The sequence below is a fragment of the Heliconius melpomene genome, chromosome 21 (assembly GCF_056956725.1).
Source record: "Heliconius melpomene rosina isolate 202511_hmr_F chromosome 21, ASM5695672v1, whole genome shotgun sequence".
Classification (NCBI taxonomy): Eukaryota; Metazoa; Arthropoda; class Insecta; order Lepidoptera; family Nymphalidae; genus Heliconius; species Heliconius melpomene.
This window is the reverse complement of record NC_140409.1, coordinates 9,675,668-9,701,077: the sequence shown is the minus strand read 5'-3', so window position 1 is coordinate 9,701,077 and position 25,410 is coordinate 9,675,668. Positions and strand designations below refer to the sequence as shown.

The following is a 25,410-nucleotide window of genomic DNA, read 5'->3' as shown; positions in this document are numbered from 1 at the left end:
AGAAAATATTTACGAAGCTTTCAATTATATTGGAATATTAAAATGACTTGTGGGCCTTTATTAAATTAACCTGTCGTGCTGTTTCGCCGCGGGTAGCACAGACGTATAAGTTTTCGGATTTATTTAGAGTTGTACAACTTTTCTCACAACGATTTTTCGATTTTTTCTTTGCGCAATTCGAGAGATTGTTGATTATTTATTGCAAAAAATATTAATATTTTTCTATTATTATTTATTATTATTATATTTTTCTTGTATTTCATTCTGCGCTAGTCAAATATTTCTTACATTTAATATTTCTTAATTACTGTAACAAAATAAATACCGTAGATTTGAATCTTAATCGGTTCTAAATGAAACAAAAAACAATATAAGTTAACATAATGGTAAAAAATACTGTCTCAACGTATAAATTTTCGAAGTAAAGTGAATAGGACCCCAATCTAAACGGTGGTATTAGAGATAACAAGTATCGACACCGGCCGATACCGCTCGGTTAAAAATTAAAATGAACACCGATGATGGGTAAGTTAATTCCTATAACTATGCTAATAGCCCCCTCGAACAAAATATAATGTTTAATCTGGATGCAAATCGTCCTAATACGATTCGTTTATCATGGACCTATAATTTGGACATTATAGCGTCCGTCAGCGTTTTACATACAAAATCAAGCAATTTGCTTCTACCTACCTACTATCCTGTTGCGGAGTTAGGCTTAGATATTTATATATATATATATAATTTGATGTTATTTGGTCGTTATCGTCGTGAACGGTGTAACGCTTCCGTGCGAATTGTGATTGCATCAGATACGAATATGAATGGGGCTCGTTTAGTGTACAGTTGTTGTTTGTCGGCCTCGTATCTTCCATTCAGTTACATTCCATGTATATCTTGTACAATATTTTAATTAAATTATTTGTTATTTATTTATTTTATTTATTTAGCTTCATCCCGCAAACAGCAGGGTACGCAGAGGGAACCTAGTTTTAAGACACTCCGTTCCCCACTTTCTGCCGAATTCTGGAGGCATTGCGTGTTGAGTGGCAGAACTCAACGCCGCGCTTTGCCCCGACACTAGAGCGGAGAAATGGAAATATAAACGTAAATAAATATTTCACTTCCTCGAGTGGGGATCGAACCCACAACCGTCGCGTTACAGTCACACCCTTGTGCCGCTGCGCCACGACGACCTCGTTATTTATATTTTAAATATAAATATAATTCATTTAGTCAATCAAATGCATATGTTGATAATATTTTATAAAAATAACGTTTTTGCATATACAAGTAATAAATTCAATAAATATAAGTATAAAAAACAATATGGGAAGTTGAACAAATGAAAACAGTAGTTCAGGGGTCTAATTTGAATCTATAAACTGCGACGACCGAATTGAAACTTGAACGTCATATTATATTTTTACCTTCTGAAGTCGGATCTGTTTTTTATTATACAATCTATAAAATATAATAAAAAAAATGTATCGTCCCTATGTATTACCCTACCGCGTTCTTTACAAAGGAAAGGCTTTCTTTCTATCTTTTATGTTGGTTATTTTTCTTTTCTAACGAAATTATTTTTGTAGCACTATTTTAAACTATTAACGGCGACCCTTCGCACCGTCACCGTGCCATGAACACAAATCATCGTCATTATCTTAACGCTACCTTAAATTGTCGCATGTATACATTCACTTACTTACATATATGTTCACTTGCTTATCATATAGAAAACTCGTTTTTTTATAGTAACTGTAACTTAACTGTACTTATTGTCTAAAACTATGTATCTTTCGTGAAAATTACATTTTTTTTTCTCTTAACATTGCCCTTGCACCTGAGAAACTGATTTTGTATTAATATATTACACAAAATAATACTTTAATTTTCTTTTCTGAGTTTGTAGCTTGGTTGCTTTTCCGTTCACAGACAGCAATGCATTGGGCATGCAAGCGTGGAGATGGAAACCTAGTGAAGCTTCTAGCTGGGATCCATCGACATTTAGTTAATGAACGATCGGTAAGATTTTATAGGCTTCTTTTATTTCATTAATTACAGTACTAGTCGTTTTTCTAAAATATCGATTTTTTTCGAAATAACAACTAAGAAAATAAAAAGATAAATAAAAAAAGCAGTAAAACGTTAAATTTATTGAAAAATAAGTTTTGATAAATACTTTATTAAAAAATACTGTTTTACTGACATGTAAAGAAAAAAATAAATTAAGATTAGAAAATACTAAAGGTATCTGGATATTATAAATCAAATAGCTATCACAAATAAAACTTAAAATTTTAGTTAATACTAACTTTAACTGGCTTATACAGAAAAAAAAACCATAAATTGTAACCTATTAAAATAATAATAATTTTAACTAGCATTTCGTTGAATTAAATATTATTTTAAATATTATAATATTTTTATGTACAACATTAATAGGTGTTTTTTAAAATAAATGTAGACATGCAAATTTTCGTAAGATAAATTATTTCCTGTACTACACACTACTACATTTAAGAGTTAACGTTAAATGATATTGTGCGAAATATGGATATTTTGACTCTGTAGTTAAGAAGTCATATAAGATTGAGAACAAACGTATTTGACGTTAACATTCATTCAAATTCCATTTATCTGTTTTACTGTATCATTAAACGCTTTTACTTTCTCTTTCATGTGCCATCGTCGAGCAGAATGGGGTAAGTTTTACGACAACCTGTAGAGTCTAGCTTTAATTTAGTGACAAGAAATGCTATCTCTCTTTTATAGTGGCACGTGTCCGCTATACCAGTAATTACTGTTGATTCACAACTATAAGAAAATAAGTCATTTGTTATATCATGTCAATCGATTTCAGACATGTCGGTCAAACTAAGTCAGCTGAACTTCACAGAGTGACTATACTCTATTTTGCATAATAGATACAGAAAAATACATATATTTTTAATTTCTTCTTTCTTGGAGACCTGAAACTTTAAAATTGTATTTTTGATCTTCAATTATCTTATGAGATATTATTAATGGAATGATAATGATCTGGATTTACCTATTCTATATATATATATATATATATATATATGTGTGTGTGTGTGTGTGTGTGTGTGTGTGTGTAAATATATTGTAAAGTAAAAAATATAATTCCAATAGTTTTGAAACATAATATTCCTTCCTTCAGAACTCTCCCTTTACAGCTGTTACATTGTAATATTCACTGAAATTTAATATCAACCTGTTATTAAACAAATATAAGCGTTATGAAATAGGAGGTCTGTGACGCCTCCATATACATATATTTAGGTAATAAGAAATATATTTGATGTTAAGAAAAAAAATAATGCAAGGCCGTCGTGGTGCAGGGGCACAAACGTGTAACTGTAAGGTAAGGTTTGTGGGTTGGATTCCCATTCGGGATCCATTCCGAGTTAACATTTATTAATATTTTCATTTCTTTGCTCTGGTAGAGCGGTGGTGATTACTTCCACTCAACACGCAATGCCTTGAAAATTCGGCGGAAAGGGGGTACAGAGTGTCTTAACACTAGGTACCTACCTACCCTGCTGTGCACGATGCAGTTCGAAACTGAAAAAAAAAGAGTAATAGAAATAAATAAACGTACCGCTTAAGTTAAGTGGACAAAGTAACAAACTCAAATTATCATTTTAAAACATTCAGATTTCTCATACAATTATCTTATTACATCTATTTAAGAAAAACATAAATATGTCAATCAAAACACATGTCAATGAAATGTGTTTTTTACAAATGCGTTTTGTATCTAGTATCGACCGAACACCCTAATTACAACTTTATAAGTACTACTTTTAAACTACTTAAATGATAATTTTATCTATTTACAGGGTTATACTCCATTGCATATCGCCATGCAATTCCGACATGAAGATATTTACAAATTACTAGTGGACGTTTACAGTAAGTAATTACTTGAAACAAGAGTATAAATATGTAATTGTTGATTTTTGCTTTTGTTGGAACATGCCTGAAACAGGCATTCGATAATAGTAGAAATAAATTCTAAGTAAAAGGATGTTTACAAGTAGCATTCTTACGAGATTATAATACTAGACTATAAATATATATAAAGCATACATTTCCTAAAATTAAAAAAATAATAATTCAAGGCCAATCGTGTGTGGGTTGTGGGTTCAATCCATTCGAGGAAATTACCATATCCATATTTATTTAAATTTATATTTTCATTTCTTCGCTCTAGTGTTGAGGCAAAGCGTGGCGTTGTGTTCCGTCACTCAACACGCAAGTGCAGAATGCAGCCTGCAGAATTCGAGGGCAAATGGGGGACGGAGTGTCTTAACATTAGGTTCCCTCAGCCTACCATGATGTGTACGGGAACAGCGTGAAGCTGATATTATTCTTTTACAGTACATAGTCAATTACGTTTTAATTTTGTGTGATTTTTACTAGCATATTATTTTACATACACAAATATCTATAGGTATATCTGCCGCGCCACACGGTAGTCTTTGATTGCTGTTTTAATTAACTAGCTCTCGCCCCCTACTCTATTTGAGCGGTGAATGGCTTTAATATAGAGCCTCTTATTAGTTTCATGGAACTAAAGGACTGATGTTCGGCTGTCTCTATAGCTCGATGTTAATATGTATATACATACATACATACATACATACAAGTATATTTATACGTCAATGAAATATATCTAACTGTGAGTAGAATTTAGGAGGATTTCCGACGTGTATGTAGGTACTAAGGCTTAGAACTTTAGTAGAACACAAAGAACATATATATTCTTTATTGCACAAAAAACAAAATACAGAAACTTAAGAGAAGAAAAATTTTGTGTGTGGTGTGGAAGTGGAAGTGGATATTTGTGAAACAGCGGGGAGAGTATAGTGCATAACAGAAAAATATTATATTTGAATCTATAAATATAAATATACAATAATATATATATAAACTACATATACATATATACGCACACTACATATATATTCTATAAAAAAATACATACATACATCATAACAGGTTAAAAAAAGAATTTAATGTCACGTTATAATTATCATGAACCAATTATTTTGTAAATTCACGCGGTATCGTGAGAAAAATAAAATATTTAATATTTCTGCCTCTGTGCCAACACTGCTGCCACAACTGTAACTGACCAAAATTGTCAATTAAACTAAATATTATGCACACATTATGTTAGTGTAAGTCGTGTATCGCAATGCATTGATGATTTAAAAATCGAAAAGTTTTTTTATATTATATTTTTTCTACGAAAATATGTACCCAATTAGTACAAAATATAGCTTATAAAAATAATATTTATAATATTTTTTTTCTAAAATCCAAGAATCTAATATTAGGATTGTCTGTTAAGCATCGATATTATAATATGTTTAAATAATACCCAAACTTAGTTAAAATAAAATCCAAATGTTATAACAAGATATAGTTAATATTTTTAACTGTATCGAAACGACATCTATTGAAAATATGAAGAAAATTTTGTAAATACGCCCGCCATCTATGGTAGCTGAGGTTGTATCAAAACTTGTTAGTCTATTTTCATAGATGGCGTCTGAGGTGCCATTTTTATAAAAACACAATAAGTTCCGCACTTCAACACGCCATGTTTTAAACTCAGGCGGGAAGCGGAGAACCGGACCCATTAAGGGCTACGTCGAACTCGCAAAAGTAAATAGCATACTTGTATTTCCACCAAAAAAAGTCGGACAGAAAGAACCGAGTGAGTAGAAAAAGTTAAAATGAGTTCAGTTATTTCCAGAGTATGGAAGGTAGGAAGGAACTACAAAATACAAAATCTCTTTCGCAGTGTAAACCGGACTAGCACTAGGTTCTCTCTGCCTAATTGAAATGTGAAACTAATAAAAAATATCACTTTTTTTCAGATGCCGATGCAAACGTACGCGATTGGTCCGGTAAAAAGCCGCGACAGTACTTAGTACACATGGATACGTCTCTTTCCCCCGGATCTTACCGAAGTTTGTGTTATTTATATATAATTATTATTTTTACAGTTTTAACTAAAACGAAGAAATGAAAATATTATAATTATTTCATTCCCTTGAGTGAAAATCGAACCCACCACCTTTTGCGTGTACAGTCACAGGTACACGCCCCTGCGCCACGACTGGCCTCTATATATTATTTTAATATAAAAAAAAAATCTCTAAAAACTCATTAAAACATTAATTTATAAGATATGAAACTATACAAAATTGTTAAGGTCTTCGGAAAGTAGCAAAAGGTACTAAGGTGTAATATTTTGGTTACAATAACAATTACAATATAAAGACAGATAAAACTTAAACAATATAAGATTTCTATAATAGTCAGTGGATAGATATTTTCCCTTTTTTTTAACATATTTTAATAATATCAGGTTCTAAAATTACAACTTATAACGTTGAAATATATAGATACATATACATATTATAGGAATTGCGCACGAGTACACAATTTTGCTGCAAGTAAGTAATTATCAGTATTAATCAGTAAGCTAATATCTGTTATATTATTTTTTTTTTTTTATTACAAACATTATAATAGCTGGGTGAACCTTAAGTAAGTAAAACTTTACTTATGGAGTAATTCGTTTATAAATATCTACTGAAAATATTTAATACATAAAGAAAATATTTATTTCAGATTCATCAAATAATAACAATAATATTGTACATCACATTGTTCCCTCTCCCGTCGACACGGTACCGCGTTATATACATCTTTCAGCCAAAAACGGTATAACCCAATAAATATTAAATTATTCTTTGTGTTTAAAATGTCTAAAAAATGGGATTGGTAAATGTTTTGTGTTTACTACTGTCTGATATTTGTGTTGTGTCTTACTTACTAACTTCTGTTTGCGCGTGATAATTTGTGTGCGTCGTTTAACACTGTGGTGTATTTGTAACATTAAAGTATTAATTTAGTCATAGCTATATTTTAAAATAGGTATTTGTGCATAATCTAGTTTTTAAATATTTTTGTAATTTAAGAATTTTATGTTCAAAATAACATACTCTATGATTTTTATGAGATTGACCAAAGTATTTCTTTTAAAACTAAGAAATAAAAAACATTAGTTTCTTTTATAATCTAGACTCCTAATAAATATAAGCTTTTATTTAAAGTGAACTCAATGAATAATTACTATTACTTATATGTTATAAATATGTAAAAAATTGTTATTTTCTGTCACATAACATTATGTAACAACATTTAACATTCTAAGTAACATTCTAAGTTCAATCTTTTATTATTATACATTTATTAAATAGTCAATTTCAAAATTAATTCCAGAAAAAGAAGGTTTCCTCCGCATAGGATCGCTAAACGTCCGCGTCAAAAAGACAACCGAGGCGTTCAGTAACTTCCTGGGCGTGGGCGCTACCAGGTCTTCAGCTTACGTACCCAAGGCCCGCGACAGGGATCTAGACAGACGGTCTGATGATGGGGACCAGCTGAAGTCGTGGGGTTCAGCGGATAATATACAGGTATTTGTAATCTACAGATAATTGCTTTGAACTAGCAGGTATGGTCTTTTTTGTTTGTTAGTGTATTTTTTAAATTGTGTTTTCTATTTGCAATTAATTATATTGGTCACAACTCATTATTATTATTAGCACTGTATTGTCAAATATTTAAATCAATATCTAACTTAAAATCTATTTTTCTCCATTTCCCGTATTGAGGAATATTGAGTTGCGAAACTTAACGCCAAGCTTTGCCTTGTTACCAGAGCAAAAAATAAAAATATTAAACATTTCATTCCGCACCAGGCCTATATAAATTTTATCTTCTTTTAATAATAAATAGACGCATAAATTTCGAGCGAATGTCACATTGTATATTTCAATTTTAAAATTAATATTTATGTTATATCTTTAATTTAAAAAAAAAGGAATTCAAGAAACAAAAAATATCTACTTGTATAATAATTTGCAAGCACCATATTTTTTTCATTCTTCTATATTGTTTGTATATCGCTTTTTGTGTGTCCTATCTATAAGAGACTTTAGCATGTATATGCTATTTTATTTATTTAGAGCCATATAATATGCGAATTACTTTTATTTATAATAATATTATGTTTCCTAATAAAGAACTTTAAATAAGAAAAATTTTAAAAATTAATAAGCATGCATAATAATTTTTCTTTTATTTCTAGAAAGATGATAAGCTAATGCCGCCCCCAATGAATAGCAAAGTGAGAAGACGAGCGGCAAATGGCCGACGAGGTGTGGGCACTCATAGCCGAAGTACACCTTCCACGCCTGATCAGGTAGTAATATAAATTAAAAACTAAATTCGATTCGCGATTGCTGCGAAAAAAATACATGCCTTAAAAAATATTTTACAATATTGATATTAGAAGTAAAAAATATATTCTATGGTAGTATTTAGAATCTTGTCAACAATTTAGTGTTCATCGAAGCGAGTGTTAAGATGTTAGATGTTAAATATTTCATCCTCCCGACTGGAAATCCAACCCACAACCGTCGCGCTTGTGCTTCAAGTACACACTTGTGCCTCTGTGCCACTATGATCTCTAATAATTATTACTTTCTATATTTAAAGCCTCGAGCTCAAATCGGTGTAAGTGAAGAAGGGGACTCCGACTCCGACTCGGCCGCCGGCTTCCACTCCGCGTGGAGACAGCAGCGAGGCTCCTAGGCTTGTATCACAATTTATGTCTCAAATGTTTTGTCTCATTCTTTAGAAATAATATTATATAAAAAAAAACACATTCCTTTATTAGTACTTTTGACTTAAGCTATTGTATAATTATTGTTGACTGTGTCTATGCCACTTAAATTAGCGTTTACTTACTTCGATTATTGGCTATCTTACATAAAATGTAAAAGATTTGTAAACTCGTGTCATGTAAATAATATTTTGATTTTTATTAAGAGAAATTGAAACTTGTCATTCCATTGAATTGATATTTAATTAATATTATTATTAATCATTATTAGGATTATATATATTTTTTAATAATTATTCTTATTCATTTTTACACTTTACTTACTATTAACAAATCTACAACCGTTTTTAATCAGTATTGTATTGTAATATAAATCATTATTATTAATTAAAATGTATTAGTTTTTTTAGAAACGATTATACAAATTTTACTTATTATTATTCAAATTTACCACAAATAGTAAGATTTCTTCTAAAAGAAAGAAGAAGAGTTAATATTATAATTATTGTTCAATTTTATGATCTATAATATCTTTTCATAAATTAGAAATGTCAAATTTTGACAACACTCAATGCTTTTGCCTTTCCGCCTTTTTCTATACAATTTTATTATACATGAGATTTCTTTCCGTAGCACGGTAAACATGTCACAACAATTTGATGATCACATTTACATCACGTGTTATTATCTTTTTTACTTTTAAGATTGTCTTTTTTTGTTGATTCTAATAAATATCAGTTTGAATTTTGCGTTTTATTTCTCATTATAATTTAATTAATGATTCAAATTAATCAGCTTCACACTTTATCCCACAAATCTAGTGATAAGACTCCATTCCACTTTCTGCCGCAGGCTTTTTCCTTGATTTTATAAAATATTTTATGAATAAATGTTATGTAATTTTAATGAAAAGCACGCTATCCTATTGTTTAAAATATATTTTATTGAGTATAATTTGAAGAATACAATAAAAAAAAAACAAAATGTCCTTAAGATAAAAAAAACTTATACACATTTCTTTGTAACACAATCAATATCAGGATAAAATATTGTTATTCTGTCGGTGGACTGGAGCATTTTTTTAATATAATATTAGTTTGTTCAAAAATATAACAAGCTACCTGTGAGTTTATATAGGATACAAGACAACTGTCTCTAGGCGTAACAGTGGCAAGAATTTATACCAATAAATTTATGATTTTGAATAGATATAACTTGAACATTCATTAACTGTGAAATACTATTAGAACATATGTATATATAAATATTTTGTAAGCAAGTGCTGCGGAACCAATAATAATATGACTTAAATATTTACACTATAGGATATCAGATCACTTGTCATAACAGCAGGAGTCGATCAACAATGATGAATGCATTCCACATTAAAATGAAAACAGCAAAAGCAATAAAAGTCAGCAATTTTTGTTAAAAAAAACTGAAGTTTTGATAAGGAAAAAGAAATCCATTTTTGTTCACCAACTCCTTATATCTAAAATATTGTTGAGTACTTTACGAGAACACAGGATCATAGCCTAGGACACCCGATTATATAAATATAAGGGCCAAAAGTCTGCCGTGCACCAAAAAGCGCCACTCAAATTCAAAACATTCTCATTCATACCGAGAATGAAATGTCTATAACATTATAATATAATAAAGAAGACAATAGTTATTTAAAAAACTTTTAAATTTCGTGACCTTCTTATTGTTTCATAAGACATATTTTAAAAGATTAAAATGAAATAGATAAAATCGACATTGGTGGCTTTTCCACACCGCGTTAAACTTAAATATATCACGTCGACACATTGTATAAGTAAATTTAAATCAGATCACTCGATACGTACATTCATTTCATTTATATATTCGATGATTATTCGAAAGACATGAGATTGGCAGGAAGCGGTTTTACCATTTTATTTGTGACGTCATTTATCGTCGCCACCCATTGTTTGGCTGTTGAGTCGCTGCCAGTCCTGAAATAGACGTAAATTCTTCGTAAATTTAATGTGGAAAATATAAAAATTGTTGAATTCTCTTGTATTATTATTATAAATTATATAACAATATCTCGAATAAAATTTTGACCTATAATTCATTTATTTTTGCGAAATCAAACAGTAAAATACAAAACCATAAAACTCACTTAAACTTATAAACAGTACTAGCATGATGGTCAACAAGTTGGAACACGTCTCGCGCCTCGCTGTCCACGCTGACCGCGCGCCACCCGTCGTGCAGCGGCAGCACCTTGCAGCGCTGACGGCTGAAGTCACTTCGACTAGTACTGAAACAATAATATTTATGGTTTTTTATATACGAATTAAACATATTTTATATTTAAATTAACTATCTAAAATTTGGAATATGAAATATACTAGGTTTTCGTAATAATTCTTCTTAGTTTTGAATAGGTATAATATATTACTGGACTATAACCTAGATATTAGACGGTGGTGTAAACACTTATTAAGACCGTCCCCCCCCCCCCCTCTCTCGCTACGCCACTGAATACAAGTACGCGAATATTACAAACAACTCACCCTTTGAACGTTTTGGAAGCATAAAAAATTAATATATTGCTTGATATTTGCAACCAATATCGCTGCCACGACGACAACGATATCTTTCTGCCATCCTTTAGTATTGTTTTTCGTCTAACGTAGCTTTGGAAGTCGCACTCGACCGGGTCTATGACTGAGAGCACATCGCTAAAAAATAAATAACATATTATCAATAAGTTCAAATTATAACTTTTTAACCTAACTTTTTTTCATTTCACTCATAATGCATCTTGATTTTGGTGCAGCAAATGGACCAGAATATAGTTACAAATTACTCCATTTTCTTTTTTACTTAAGTAATTTTAAGTATTTTAGAAATAAATAATTTACCAAAATGTACTTAAAATTTATAGATTAGTCTAGTCGAGATATTAAAAAAATCTCATAGAAGGTAACGCCATGACGGCGATTTATCTGTATACATAAAAATTATAAACACAAAGAGGTTAACCAATAAATATGTATAACTGAACATCCAGCTCTCTTCCATGTTCTGTAAGTTAAATGAAAATACAATTTCAAAATGTCTAAATGTTTCATTGCAGAACAATGTAATTGTTGGCTTGTATTTAGTACACTTTGAACATACTTAATGAATAATATATTTTTATATTAATTATATCATTTATGATATGTGAGTATATGTGAGGCCAGTCGTGGCACAGGCACAAGCGTGTTGGTTGGATTCCCAGCCGAAGAAATGAAATATTCAATATTTTAATTTCCTCGCTCTGTTAAAAGGCAAAGGAAATGGAGTGACTCAACACTCACTCTACCAGGTTACCTCTTTCTACCCTGCTCTGTAGGGGATACAGTGTAAAGCTGAAAAAAATCATTTATATTACCTTACTGGAGAAATATACAAAACATCATATATTTAAAGTTATAATGAAAACCGCGATAATGACTGAATAGTCTACTACGTTAATAAAACTTTGTCTTTATCTCAGATAATATTTTAAAAAATTCACTTCAGTTACATAAATCGTTGTGTTAGATAGGCTTTAATGGAAACAAAACGGTTTAATATTAGATATTACATTAATAGGGTTTATAAACGTAACTGTTGATTATTTTGGTTGTTGTAAATACAGTAATGAATGACAAAATATAATAAACTTAAAAAAATTAAAACAGCAATAAATGCCAATAAAACACAGCAATTTATGTACAAGGTGAAATTATGAAGAATGAATGGCATAATTAATTTAGTTAATACTCGTGGAAGTGTAGAGCAGACTCTATTTTCAGTTAAATTTTAAAAAGTTATTGTAAACTTTTATTTAAAGTATTAAATATGTAATATTAATGTAAATTATTACCTATAAGGTAAGGTTTGTGATATTTTAGTACCAGACACCGAGCTAGGGGACTCTAGTAACGTGTCGTCCAGCAAATTCACCGACCCAGCAGGAGTTTTTTCATCTTTGTCTTCACTATGGCTCTTACCGAATATACTATAAATGCAATATAATATCTTTTATTTTTCTTCAGTTCAATATATTGACATTAAATAATAAGAAATAATATGTTATATTTTATAAATGTAACTTTCATACCTACAATTATTTTACAGCAGAACAAATAAATTATTTATTTTTACTAAGGAGCTTTCTCATTAATTTATCATTCGTTATATATTATTTTGCCTCGAATTGTTACAAGTACACGTGAAAATGAATTATGATTAATGAAATAGCTTTGTGCTGATTTTCTTTCTCTCATATATCTCAAAGACAAATACTGAAATATTTTATCAAAAGCATCAAGAATAATTAGAATTGCGGTAATCGAAACCGCACTTTCGAAAACATGTAATACCACTAACAAGTAAACTAATATTAATAATTAACATTATAAATCAACATTATAATATAATAGACTATATTTTAGCAAGAAATCAAAGCTGACATACAAACTAAATAGAGAATCAAATAAAACTTAAACTAAATAATGTAAATAACACTGCAAAATGACAAAAAACATGTAAATAATGGTGATAGGACAACATGCCTGGTCCTCGTCTTGTAACCACGTGGTCACAGGTCAGGGTCCAACGTTGAGTGCGGGTGAACAAATCAACACGAACATGCAAATTATTAGTAAGCCGTGAAACATTCACACACATAAAGCAACTAAAGAGCTAAGCTTCAAGTGAACGTACAGTCCGCGAGCTCTAAGCTGAGCTTCGTGTTTGTGTGAGTGTTCACATATAGAGTTTGTACAGCTTTTACGTATAATTGCTTTTTGACACTGGTTGTCAAAGCCTACACTTCTTGTAATGGTAACGGCGTCACATGATTAATCCTTAATATATTATTTTTGCGTTTAATTTATGTAAAGTGAAAGATAAAGTTTTCACAATTACTGTACAAAAATGCAAAAATATTTATGTGACCAGGCAGTAAGAAAAGCCCTGGACACAACACTGTACTTGTTGATATAACCGAACGATTATTTATTGACACAAACGACACATCAGCCGACAGTGAAAATTATGAGGAATAGAAGAATTTACTTTTTTTTTTTTATTTTACTGAAATTTTAATGATAAATGATATTTTTCAAAATATTCTTCTGACTTTATTACATTACTTACACAAATGCAAAGCTCAGTTTAAGCCCCACGAACTGTCCTTTAGCCTGTACGACAAGGCTTATAAAACGTTTATCGTATTATTAAACGCAACAGAATAAAAATTAGTACACGAATTTGAGATCTCCCATACATATAAATATGTACTAAATATGGCCTTGCGCAAACAGCTACGAAAAATCAAATAGTTTAATGAACCATCCAACAGTCAACATTTATTTCAACAATGAAGTAATTCAAGGAATTAAACAGATTAGTAAGTGAAAGACGGAAAGCAAGCGAAGAACATGGTAATGGTCCTTCTCACAAGACATAATCATTCTTCCTTATAAAAGTGTCTTAGTAAAATATTCTCGGCCTACCAAAGCACTTTCTCAAATGAACTTCGTACATATTAACGATTGTTTTTTGATTATCGTTGCCATTTAATTACAATGTAAATATTATTTCTAAAATACGTGCCTAGTGTAAATATCTGTCTATTTAATACATTTTGAATGCTAAAGCAAAATAATAAAATTTTGAAAAAGCCAAACGATTGTTTCTAAATTCTTTAAACTATATATATAAATAACCAATTATTTTTGCGCTAAGAGAAGCACAGATAATAAGAAATAAAATTATTTTTCCATTTTATGTTTAATTTTCTATAACTACGCGGTATATTTTTAATGATTCCAAAAGAGCCGGTAGTTTCGAATGTTTATATTTTTAGATACTAATTGTATAGAGTGTTTTTGTTAACACCAGTTCAAACGAAACCACAGTATTTACTACTTTATAAAAGCCTTAAAAAAAATCCCAAATAAAAAAAGGTTTTTTCAAACAAAATAAATAATAAAATTATCATTGTAAAATAAAACGCTATTTGTAAGGACGACGCACGCACACATAAACCTATCAAAGGGACACCGCCGCACACGTGTCATGCCGAAATCGTGTCGTAGGTAATGGCGATAAGGCTCAAAGTTGTTTAATCTTTAGAAATATTTTTGTAGTAGTAAGTGTTTACGTTATTGGCATCTATGCGTAACTGCATCGCACGAAATACAGGTATGGATAAATATCGTGAAATGAAAAAATGTATGATATAATCTATGTCTAAACTGTTGAGGCATCTTGATTAATTTCTTTAGGTATGGGTTGGAAATATTTTACCCTATATTCTGTTCCCATCCCGTCAAAGGAGCGCTGAATGGAGAACTGTATAAGGTTAATTACACATGTTAAAAATAATATTACTTTGAATATACATAAAAATATAAAGGAACAAGGGCTTTCAGCCTTATTAAAAATCAAATATCATTAATACCTTAAATTATTTTCTCAATTTTTAATAATTATTTATTAAAAATTTACAGAGGCCAGTCGTGGCACAGGGGCACAAAATGTGACTGTAAACCAATTGGTTGTGGGTTCGATCCCACTCGAGAAATAAAATATTTATTTAAATTTAAATTTCCATTTCTTCGCTCTGGTGTCGAGGCAAACTGTAACTTTCGCCTCTCAACACGCAATGCCTCTAGAATTCGGCGGAAAGTGGGGAACAGAATGTCTTAACACTAGGTTCCATCTGCCTACGCTGCTGTGTGCGTGATACACCGTGAAACTGATTTATTTTATTTTAAATCTTTTAGTGTTTTTACACATGTAAAAACACTCAAAGAGCACCGTATTCTCAAACTTCATACGCATTTTAAACTTATAAATTAAAACATTTTTTTAAATTTTACATTTCAATATCAGAATAACTGTTTAACAGAATCTTTGGATTTCGCTATTTTTAGACATTTTAAATTAAAATCTTCAACTATTTTTAACCATAGAATCAAGCTTTCAGACAATACAATATAAGAACTGCTAGATACATAAATGGTAAACACATTAAATAAAAATTAAAAAAACAGAAATAAAAATGTGAGAAACTTTGTTCTTTTTGTGTATATATTTTGTGTCGAGACTACTTTCCCATATGAAAAGACTATAATTAATATTTAGAATAACTAACTGTTACGACATATTTCAAATTTCAATTACAGATAGGCACACGCCACCGGCCCTTTTGTTAGCTGTATAGTGCGTTGTAGGTAACAACATGCAACGTCGTACGATCTATACATATATAATTACATATCAAATTACTAAGGTACCTTCCTCATATCGTGACACGCTTTAAGCATGCATTTACTTAAATATATATATATATAATATATTATCTACATTACACAAAATGCAAGCCGTTATCCATTTCGCCGTTATGATTTTCAATACACTCACCCCACACCAAAATTGACCTTGTGAAAATTTCTTGGTAAGCTCGCGCTTCGAAACCTATATTTCGATTGCATGTGAAAATATCCAGATATGTGTACGATTCACGTGAAATTAATGTTACCCTATTAAAAATCTTTCATCAAATTAACTTATTTTTCAATTATAAAGGAACGTATAATGTTAATGTGAAAGGAAAATTTAAGAGGGCGACATTAGTATTTAATATATTGCTCGAAAACACACATACTGTATAAGCATTTTAAGATATTAATATACATATAGTTCACTATGTGCTGTTAGTCATATTATATTTAACATCACCCCGTATAACGCGTTATCATGATTATGTCTCGGTCCCATGACCACTGAAAGACGGAATTCATGCGACGCGTTTACAAGAATAATGGAGGGGCAAGTCTTTACACCCTTCACTAACACCATTACATATTCGATAGGAATAGAAATGAAATGTAATCGTAAAAGCATAAAATACAGTTGACTACTTGTACAGATAAAAATGTATTTATTTAACTATTTATATGAATGGTGTTTAAGTAGGTTTCTCAATTTTAGTTCATCTTCTAATTCAGAGATTACTAATTTAGAATTTTGAAATATCAAGTAGATTTGAATAACATCAATTATTATAATCACAAACTAAATTGTAAAAGACAAAGAAATGTCTGTTAAATTCAAAGTAGTCTACTGTACACCAAGATAACTAATACCAATGACCGAATACATTCATGTACCGCCGACGACAAAAGTTATTAATAAACTAAATTAAAATACACAAGTGTCGATATTCATTTTTAAAATTGAATCAAGCAACTTATTCATGTAAGATTTTTTACTTTAAATTAAATTAAGCCAAATACATAACATACAAATAATAATAATTATACGACTTTTCACTAGTATATTTCAAAATAAAAATAAAAAACAGAATAGTGTGAATAACTTTTGTCATGAGCAGTATGCGATATCAGTCCAAACTAGAACGAGGGCCTTGAAGTCAGCAAACATCTAAACAAATTTGGTATGTAGGTAAACAACCATATTTGTTGAAAGTTTCAAACATTTAAGAGATACATCTATTATAAAATACTGAGTAAAATCCATCGTTGCCAAATTTAATTTAGGGGAGACCGAAGGATTCTTTAACGTTTTAAGTAAAAAAGTGGGATTCTTTCATCGAAAGCAGGACATACAAAAATTATACATAATCAATAGTTTTTATATAGTTGGCAATGTATAGCAATATAAAATGTTTTTTGATAGAAAGACGTCACACTACACAAGAACTGTTGCTTTTAAGCTGTATAAATAGTTAGCTTTAGATACTAGGGAAATTAAAAAATCAAAGTAATTATAAAAAAATCTCACATTGCATGGAATATTTATGAAAAGTGAGACTATGAATGTACGTATCGGGACATTCAATATTGTGGTAAAAATTGAGATATCTGGCAACGCTAAAATTTCTTATAAATTATAACACAGATTATAATTCTCTTTTTAAGAATCTTATGTGCTTGTTATGTTATTTTTTGGTAAGCTGAATATAAACATACTAACTCACGCTTACGTAGCGTTTGACGCTTCGTTCCCTCTGACTACCCCGCTAGCGATTAAGTTGAGTTAAGTTTACGTAGCAAATTGTGTCATTTATCTTTCTTCCCAATGATAGACAGAATTTTTACCCTAAATAAAAATTTAATGACAGGTTTTTAGCAATATGGAAAAAAAATACTATGAACTCATCAAGCATCTTAAGTTTATTCATTTACTAGATTTTAAAAAATCTAGTACAAAATTAACTGATAATCCCACATATTGATCTATGATTGAAACAAATGAGAGCATTTAAAGTAGGAAGAATATTTTCAATTATTTCATACGACATTGTAAATTTTATGTTATTAAATTGTAAATGCCAGTAAAAACAGCTTTAGCTAATTATACTTGCAGCGTCCAAATATATATTAAAAAATCTCACATAGGACTCTTTTGTCGACATGTCCAATATATGGTATAACTTTTTTCTTTCTTCATATAAAAAAGAAAAAAAATTATACCATATTTAATTACTTATATTATTATTTCTAAAGAAATTATTTCTTTTTTAAAAAATATAAAAATTTGTTTGCAATATAAGATACACGAATTTCAATAACAAAATGTTACCTTCACAATTATTAATTAGTTAACAAAAATATCACCATTATAAAGATATATTATAAAAGAAACTTACTTAGATCCAAGCGACCTGCATTTCCTGTGTGTAGGTATGAACTTTGTCTGAGTATGGGAGGCTTGTAGTCTTAAAGATCCAGATCCAAGTCTATGAGAAGGTGACAAAGAGAATGGTGTGGAAGCTCCTTGTATTTGCATTTCTTTCACAGATTCTTTGGAACCACCACAACTTCCTACTGGCGATTGAGGTTCTAGCTTCTGGGACAATCTGGAAATTTTATATTGATCGCTATTTCAAGAATTACGTCACTACCTCGCATTTTTTTCTCGCAGTAGGTAATACGAAACACAGAATATACATAAATATCATTATTAAAGAAAACACCTTTTTATACTAAAAAATAATATTTCCTGCATTACAAAGAATCCAATGTAAGGCGAATAGCTAAATATCTAGTGTTACTTTGTCATACTATTCCTTTAAATGTTTTCCAGTTTGTCAGACCTGGTATACTTACTTATATTGATCGTCCTCCAGAAACTTCTGTAGCTCCTCTATGTACCTGACGCTATTCAGATAATTAGCGACGTGGGGAAGCGGTGCTATATCGTATTCGGATTGTTGATAGCATTCCAGTGCTTTCAATACAACCGCCATTTTGGCGACACGATGCGGCGACCCGGGGGCGGGGTTGGCTATGTTTATATACACAAGATCCGTTAAGAATAAACCTGGAATTATATTATGTATGATTTAGAAGCCGTCGTGCCTCATTGAGATACCGTTTGACTGGATTCGTGGATCCCACCGATTCGGGAGGGATGATTTTACTTGATTTTGTCAGCTTCACGCTGTATCCCGCATGTAACAGTGTAGGCAGAGAAAATCTAGTGCTAAGATATTTCGCTCTCTACTTTCCATCGAATCTTTTACTTGGAGTGGACATTCGAAGTCGTTGCGTGTATAGTGGCGGAATTCAATGCACCGCTTTCGCCCCGACGACGAAAATATTATTATATATACCTATATTATAAATTCGAAAGTAACTCTGTCTGTCTGTCTGTCTGTCTTTTACGCAATCAGGGCCAAACCGCTAATTCTATTGTGATAAAATACTCATATAGAGATACTTGAGGGTCTCGGGATGAACATAGGATACTTTTTTTCTCATATTTGTAATATTTTCGATATATACCAATATATTAAAATACTTATTAATTTGACATGCAATTATTCCGCCATGTTTATAACAACCGCCGTTGCTAAGCAACGATTTGCAAAGTTTGTTGTTAGAAAACATCACCCAAAATGAGCTTGCTTAACGCATCTCTCTATTTACAACTGAAAATAATTTCATAAATATATTTATTTCTTCGTATAGTTCAAGCGGGCGTAGCCGCGTTCGGGTCCACTAGTTATTATATATTTCATTTCCTCTAGGGGGAATCGAACCCCTAACTTGTCACTTCTATAGTCTACGTCTCACGCCCATGCTCTTATGCTACAACTGGCCACAAATAATGGTTTTATTTTATAATTTTTATTCCCCCGTTCTGGTAGATAGCGCGGCGTTGAGTTTTTGTTTTACACACAGAAATTTACTTAACTATATATAGCTATTATATTGTACTAGCGGACGCGCGCAGCTTCGCATACGTATTTAGGGGTGAATTCTAATAAACCATGGAACATGTGTTCAATGAAATATTTTTAACAGTCTAAATTTCAAATTTTATAAAAATCGGTGGCGTTTTAAAGATTTTTCCAAACAAACTTCCAACCCCTTATTTGCACCCTTAGGGGGTGGATTCTAGAAAACCATGAAACACATGTTCAATTAAATATTTTTAAAAGTCTAAATTTCAAATTTTATAAAAATCGGTGGCGACTTAAGAATTTGTCCATGCAAATTTTCAACCCCTTATTTGCATCCTTATGGAAAGAACTCTAGTACTTAATACTCAGTAGAACTCTTTAATTTTTTTTCCATACTAACTTTCAACCCCTATTTCACCCCTTTAGGGTTAAAATTTTTCAAAATCCCTTCTTAGTGGATGTCCAGATTACGAAAGTAAACATCTGTCCAAATTCCACGTTTCTATCATCAGCGGTTACGGCTGTGCGTGCGTCTTACCTCAGTCAGTGGGGACAAGTCCTTTTATACATATAGAGAAGAACTGATCAGATTTCAAAACCTGTGCACATTTTTTAGCTAATCAGAAGGCGAGACGGTTCAAGTGACGATATAAAGTTTTAAATTATTAGATACACATACGTATAAGCAGTAAGAAATATATTTTTTCAATTTAAAATCAAATTACCTATAGGTTAAGATGTAGGTAATAAGTTTCCTTATTCATGATTTTTTAATTACTTTGATGATGAATATATATTGTATTGTACGCTACTTAATTACGAATGCTTTCCTAATTGTTTAAGCGTTAAAGCATTTCTTTATTTATTTTTTAGCTTCACGTTATATAGCAAAGTTGACAGAGGTAACCCGGGGACCTAGTGGTATGACACTCCGTTCCCGTATCCCGCCGAATTATTGAGGAATTAGGTGTTGAGTGGTGGATCTCAACGCCACGCTATTATCAAAGCGATCAAATTAAAAATTAAATATTTCAATTCCATGAGTGGGAATCCAACCCACAACTGCGCCTGTCCTCAACATTAAGCATTTCCTTATTAATCATACATTCCACACACACACACACACACACACACCATATATAAATTACTTAAATAAACAAATCTTAATATAGACAGATAAGAAAGGTATTCTTATAACCTATAAAAGATCTAAGCATTTTATAAGTTTTACGAACACAATTTTTGCTCTTGCATTTTAAACGGACATGCGTAAGCAAAGGAATCTGATAAGGGGGACTATTATTAATAAATGCTTTGTGTGAACAAACCGACACGATTACAATAACAACTACTACGTTTATCACTTCCGTCACTGATAATTGAACTGTATTTATTTATTGTTTTAGACATCGACAATTAACGAGCGAAATATATTTAACATACCAAATTATCAAAAAATAATATTTGTTGAAAAGCCAGTAGGGTAATACACATAACTATTAATTATTATCTAAATTTATTATTTATTTTAAACGTCATTAAAACATCTAAACTTTTTAATATAATAACTTAACTAATATAATAATCTAACTAATATAATAACTTTTAAATATAATTCAAAGGCCTTCGTGGTGTAGCAACACCGCCTCTGTCTGTAACACAGCGGTTTCGGGTTCGACTTGCATTCGGGGGAATCAAGTTACCTTCATTCCTTCTATCTCACACTACTCTCACCATTCCATACAGCGTGGAGCTGAAAGAAACTCAAATTTAAAAAAATACCTAAGTGAGGTATGCACGGGAGGGCAATCGACCGCATGTATTCACGAAGGGCTGTCCAATTATCTTTTTCCCCGAACAACTCTGCTAGCTTGTCGAACTGCTGTTTGTCTTTCTTGGATAAGCAACCCCAAGTTTTAGTCAATCTGAAATATGCACTTATATCAGTTTACATTTTATTTTTTTATTTTATCTTCGTCTTGTCTTGTTAAGAGAGCGAGCGAAATAAAAATAATGTATTCCCCCAAGTAGGAAACGAACACACAATCGTGCCGTGCGCCACTACGACCTCAGATTTTAAATAATATATATAACACAATATAGAAAACTGAATTTGAATAATTTTGATTTAGTATAAATAGATGTAGGAAGTGTATGGGCACCACAAAAGGACGATTTCTCAATTTTTCTGCGCCAACGGAAAATAACAGGATTTTATGTTTAATAGCTGATGCAACTGGTCCTAATATAAGAGGTCTCAGTCAAAGAGACTAACAATCATATGTTATTGAACTAAATAGCGCTGACCGTGTCGGCCTCGACGGCACTAAGCGCCAGAAATGACCCTTAGTCTATATTTAGCATTCGAAGCCAGCTCATAACTTTTAACATACAACTGTTTAATCTCATTTTTAATGGGGAAAGACCCAATTAACATAAACATTTAATTAAAAGAGTGATTTAAAAGTACTTTTAGTTTTAATAACATGCTTTTAATTAACTTTAAAAGAAAATATAAATTCATTTCAATACTGTATGCCTCATACAGCAGGGTAGGCAGACAAAGCCTAGTGTTAAGACACTCTGTTCCCCACTTTCTGCTGAATTTTTAGGCATTGCTTATCGAGTGGCAGAACTCAACGCCGCGCTTTGCCTTATTACCAAAGCAAGGAACTGAAAAATTTAAAAAAACATTTCATCCAGTGGGAATTGACCCACAACCATTGCATTAAGTCACATGCCACGGCCATTGGGCCACAAAGAAATAAATTATTTAGTTCAAATTCCTCTTACCTATATATACTAGCGCTATGCAGAGCAGAGATGATAGCAAAAAGGGAATGAAGATTATTTAGGTCATATAATTTTTTCGCTACTTTTATAAAGTGGGCTAATAATTCAGCCCTGCCTTTGGGGGATTGTCCATTAAGTATTTCTTGTACCGTCCAGAAACTCACCTAAAAAGTTAATTGGTTAGATTAAGCAGGCTTCAATTTATTACTTTTTGTACATTCTTGCCATATTTAGTAATAAGCATGGTAGGCACAGAGAAATAATACCCTGGACTAAGTAATATATTATATTGCAATTACCCTATTAAATCGTTTGGTGAATGCTACAACGTTTGGTGCTTCGATCAATTTATTTGCTTTCATCCATCCACAAGAGGTCAGTTCTTCCGGTTGAATTGATTTAAAACATGGCAGGTCAAGAAGAGATAGTTGATTTGCAATATCTTCTGGAGCTATTTGCATTGCCGAACACACCATATTGTCCCAAGGCTGGTTCATAGACGCAGCTGCTGGCAGACTACTTGTCTTGTATTGATAAATGGGATCATTTTGACGATTTGCAGTGTTATCACCTAGTCTATAATATTTTAATATTATATAAAAAATATGGATCAATTATGATTTAAAATCTATGTAATATTGTTATGTTCACTAACTTATAAATAAGTTAAAGTTTCACATACTATTACTATTACAAATTTAACTATTAACAACTTATATTTAGAAATAGTATAGCTAAAGCTCTGTTCTATTTCTTATTTTGTGGCTTTTATGTGTACCAGTAAATTTATTTGAAGATATAGTCACATCCTCATAATTGAATTCCAAAGACTTAAATGTCTTTTAGTAGATGAGTAATTTGTTATCTACTGGGAGTTTGGAGTTTTGTGCCATGAAGTAGTACATGTTTACTATAAAAATAAAATACAAAAACCATGTACTTACGCATAATTATAATAGCATGCACAATCATTCTTTGAATAACTTTGTTCATTGTTTGATGAAGTTCTGGGATTTTTTTTGTTATTGTGTTTAAATGATGTCTTATTTTCTAATGGCCAATTTTCTTCATCTTCATGCTAAAATAAATATAATATGACGAATGAAAACTTCAGGTTTTAAGTTGCTTGAAATTAAAGCAATGTAATGTTTTGTTTAAAATAATATGATATTTAAGTCAAAACTAACATATCACCTACACAAATGCTTAGGTTAATACATTATGTTTAAAGCAAGGAACATATACTAGATTTAAAGTAAGTTTCTAGTATCCCGTTATTAAATAAAAAGCAAAAGCTAAAATATATATTTCTCTATACAAAATACAGTTTTCTATTTTGCAACCTAATGTCATATATTTTAAAATTTTCTTTTAATTCTATTTAGGTTTGATTTGAGAGAAACACAAACATCTAAAATCACCAAATTGAAATAAATAAGATTTGTTGTAGAAAAAAAGATTCGTTTACCTCTACAATCCCAAGAACTGCTAAGCTGTCGCTTAAAATATCCCGCGGCATTTCGGAGGTAATTATGGTACATACTTATTTTATAAAAACTTTTAATATCTCGGTTCACTTCTACTTTAGACTCATTGTGGCACTTAAATAATTGTTCAAAATAAAATAATAAAAATATGTACAATATTACTGGCAATACGGAAATATAACGATAAGTTAACTAAGGAATAGGGAATATAAAATAATAAGTAATTATTTTATCTTACGACAATATCGCAAAAATTAATATCCAATAACTATTATTAAATACATGGTCGTTGAATAATATACATTGCAATTATTTAAAAATCATACATGTCATGAAATGTTTTTTAAATAATTAAATTAGTAATGAACTTTAACACCAATTTAGATTGCAATAACTATATTTAGCACTTATAGACAAAATCAATAATTTATAAATGCACAATTGTAATAAACTTATATTTACGTATAATTTATAGTTTTACTATTTAACGTTCACATACTGAAGAGCAAGGAACATATATATTATATACTGCACAGAACACATTTACTCATACTATACACTATTATATACTAAGAAGTAGTGTTGCCGATCGATAGTGGACTATCGATAGGCTATCTGTATTCTATCGATAGCTGCCCGATAGAAAGACTATCGATAATATAATCGACAGTATCGATTAAATAGATAGTATCGAAACTATCGATAGTTCAAAAGGGTACAATACTATCGATATTATCGATTATTGTCGTATGTAGTATTACGATCGATAGTTACATCGATCGCATTGGCTTTTTTAAATTAAAACTATCGACTGTGAAACTGTCGATAGTTTGGCAACACTACTAAGAAGTGTAACTCCCATACAAAAAATTTTGACCATAGCTTTACACGCTTATACTACTAGCGCCCTCGTGAATGAGCACCAGAAAACTTTTAGAAACAAATAAAAGAGCGGGAATATTCAAATTGAGGTACATTTAATAATAGTGGGATAATATTTATTGCAATTCACAATTAAATATTACCAAATAAACATTTGTATTCAGAAATCACAATTATCAATTAATTATAATTATTCATAAATAAACAAGTATTTGTGATTTCCATACAAACAAAATATGTTAATATTATAATTGTCAATTGCAATTATAATTCATCAAAAGGGTTGT

General features: G+C 30.7%; 2 protein-coding genes across 16 annotated transcripts; one reads left to right on the top strand and one right to left on the bottom strand.

The window, feature by feature from the left end:
• The first annotated feature begins 2,699 nt into the window (after positions 1-2,699).
• LOC146527209 (uncharacterized) lies at positions 2,700-9,475 on the top strand. 2 transcript variants are annotated; one of them, XM_085206795.1, is made up of 7 exons: positions 2,700-2,705; positions 3,864-3,936; positions 5,913-6,005; positions 6,673-6,765; positions 7,327-7,520; positions 8,195-8,308; positions 8,605-9,475. In XM_085206795.1, the coding sequence occupies exons 2-7, from the start codon at positions 3,888-3,890 to the stop codon at positions 8,698-8,700; spliced, it is 639 nt and encodes a 212-aa protein (XP_085062921.1). In that variant the 5' UTR covers positions 2,700-2,705; positions 3,864-3,887; the 3' UTR covers positions 8,701-9,475. The 2 variants fall into 2 exon arrangements, with proteins under 2 accessions (XP_085062921.1, XP_085062922.1); XM_085206796.1 differs by lacking the exon at positions 6,673-6,765.
• A 179-nt stretch (positions 9,476-9,654) lies between these two features.
• On the bottom strand, positions 9,655-24,843 carry RalGPS (Ral GEF with PH domain and SH3 binding motif). 14 transcript variants are annotated; one of them, XM_085206781.1, is made up of 13 exons: positions 24,704-24,843; positions 24,223-24,355; positions 23,699-23,832; positions 23,054-23,330; positions 22,755-22,918; positions 21,744-21,886; positions 18,883-19,096; positions 18,423-18,632; positions 16,172-16,225; positions 12,621-12,755; positions 11,278-11,445; positions 10,881-11,021; positions 9,655-10,710 (listed from the first exon to the last, which is right to left on the bottom strand). In XM_085206781.1, exons 2-13 carry the CDS (start codon positions 24,271-24,273, stop codon positions 10,608-10,610), a joined length of 1,794 nt encoding a protein of 597 aa, XP_085062907.1. In that variant the 5' UTR covers positions 24,274-24,355; positions 24,704-24,843; the 3' UTR covers positions 9,655-10,607. The 14 variants fall into 14 exon arrangements, with proteins under 14 accessions (XP_085062907.1, XP_085062912.1, XP_085062906.1 ...); XM_085206786.1 differs by having other exon boundaries at positions 24,741-24,833; XM_085206780.1 differs by having other exon boundaries at positions 24,223-24,433; positions 24,741-24,828.
• Positions 24,844-25,410: the final 567 nt, after the last annotated feature.

Excerpts from the sequence above, each read along its gene's own strand:
- RalGPS (XM_085206781.1), bottom strand. The coding sequence starts at position 24,273 with ATGCCGCGGGATATTTTAAGCGACAGCTTAGCAGTTCTTGGGATTGTA. Across the intron at positions 19,097-21,743 it reads CCCGTGCATACCTCACTTAG|GTTTATTCTTAACGGATCTT; the intron begins GTATTTTTTTAA and ends ATATAATTCCAG. Across the intron at positions 10,711-10,880 it reads AGTACTGTTTATAAGTTTAA|GACTGGCAGCGACTCAACAG; the intron begins GTGAGTTTTATG and ends CGTCTATTTCAG.
- LOC146527209 (XM_085206795.1), top strand. The coding sequence starts at position 3,888 with ATGCAATTCCGACATGAAGATATTTACAAATTACTAGTGGACGTTTAC. Across the intron at positions 6,006-6,672 it reads TTCCCCCGGATCTTACCGAA|ATTCATCAAATAATAACAAT; the intron begins GTTTGTGTTATT and ends TATTTATTTCAG. Across the intron at positions 6,766-7,326 it reads ACATCTTTCAGCCAAAAACG|AAAAAGAAGGTTTCCTCCGC; the intron begins GTATAACCCAAT and ends AATTAATTCCAG.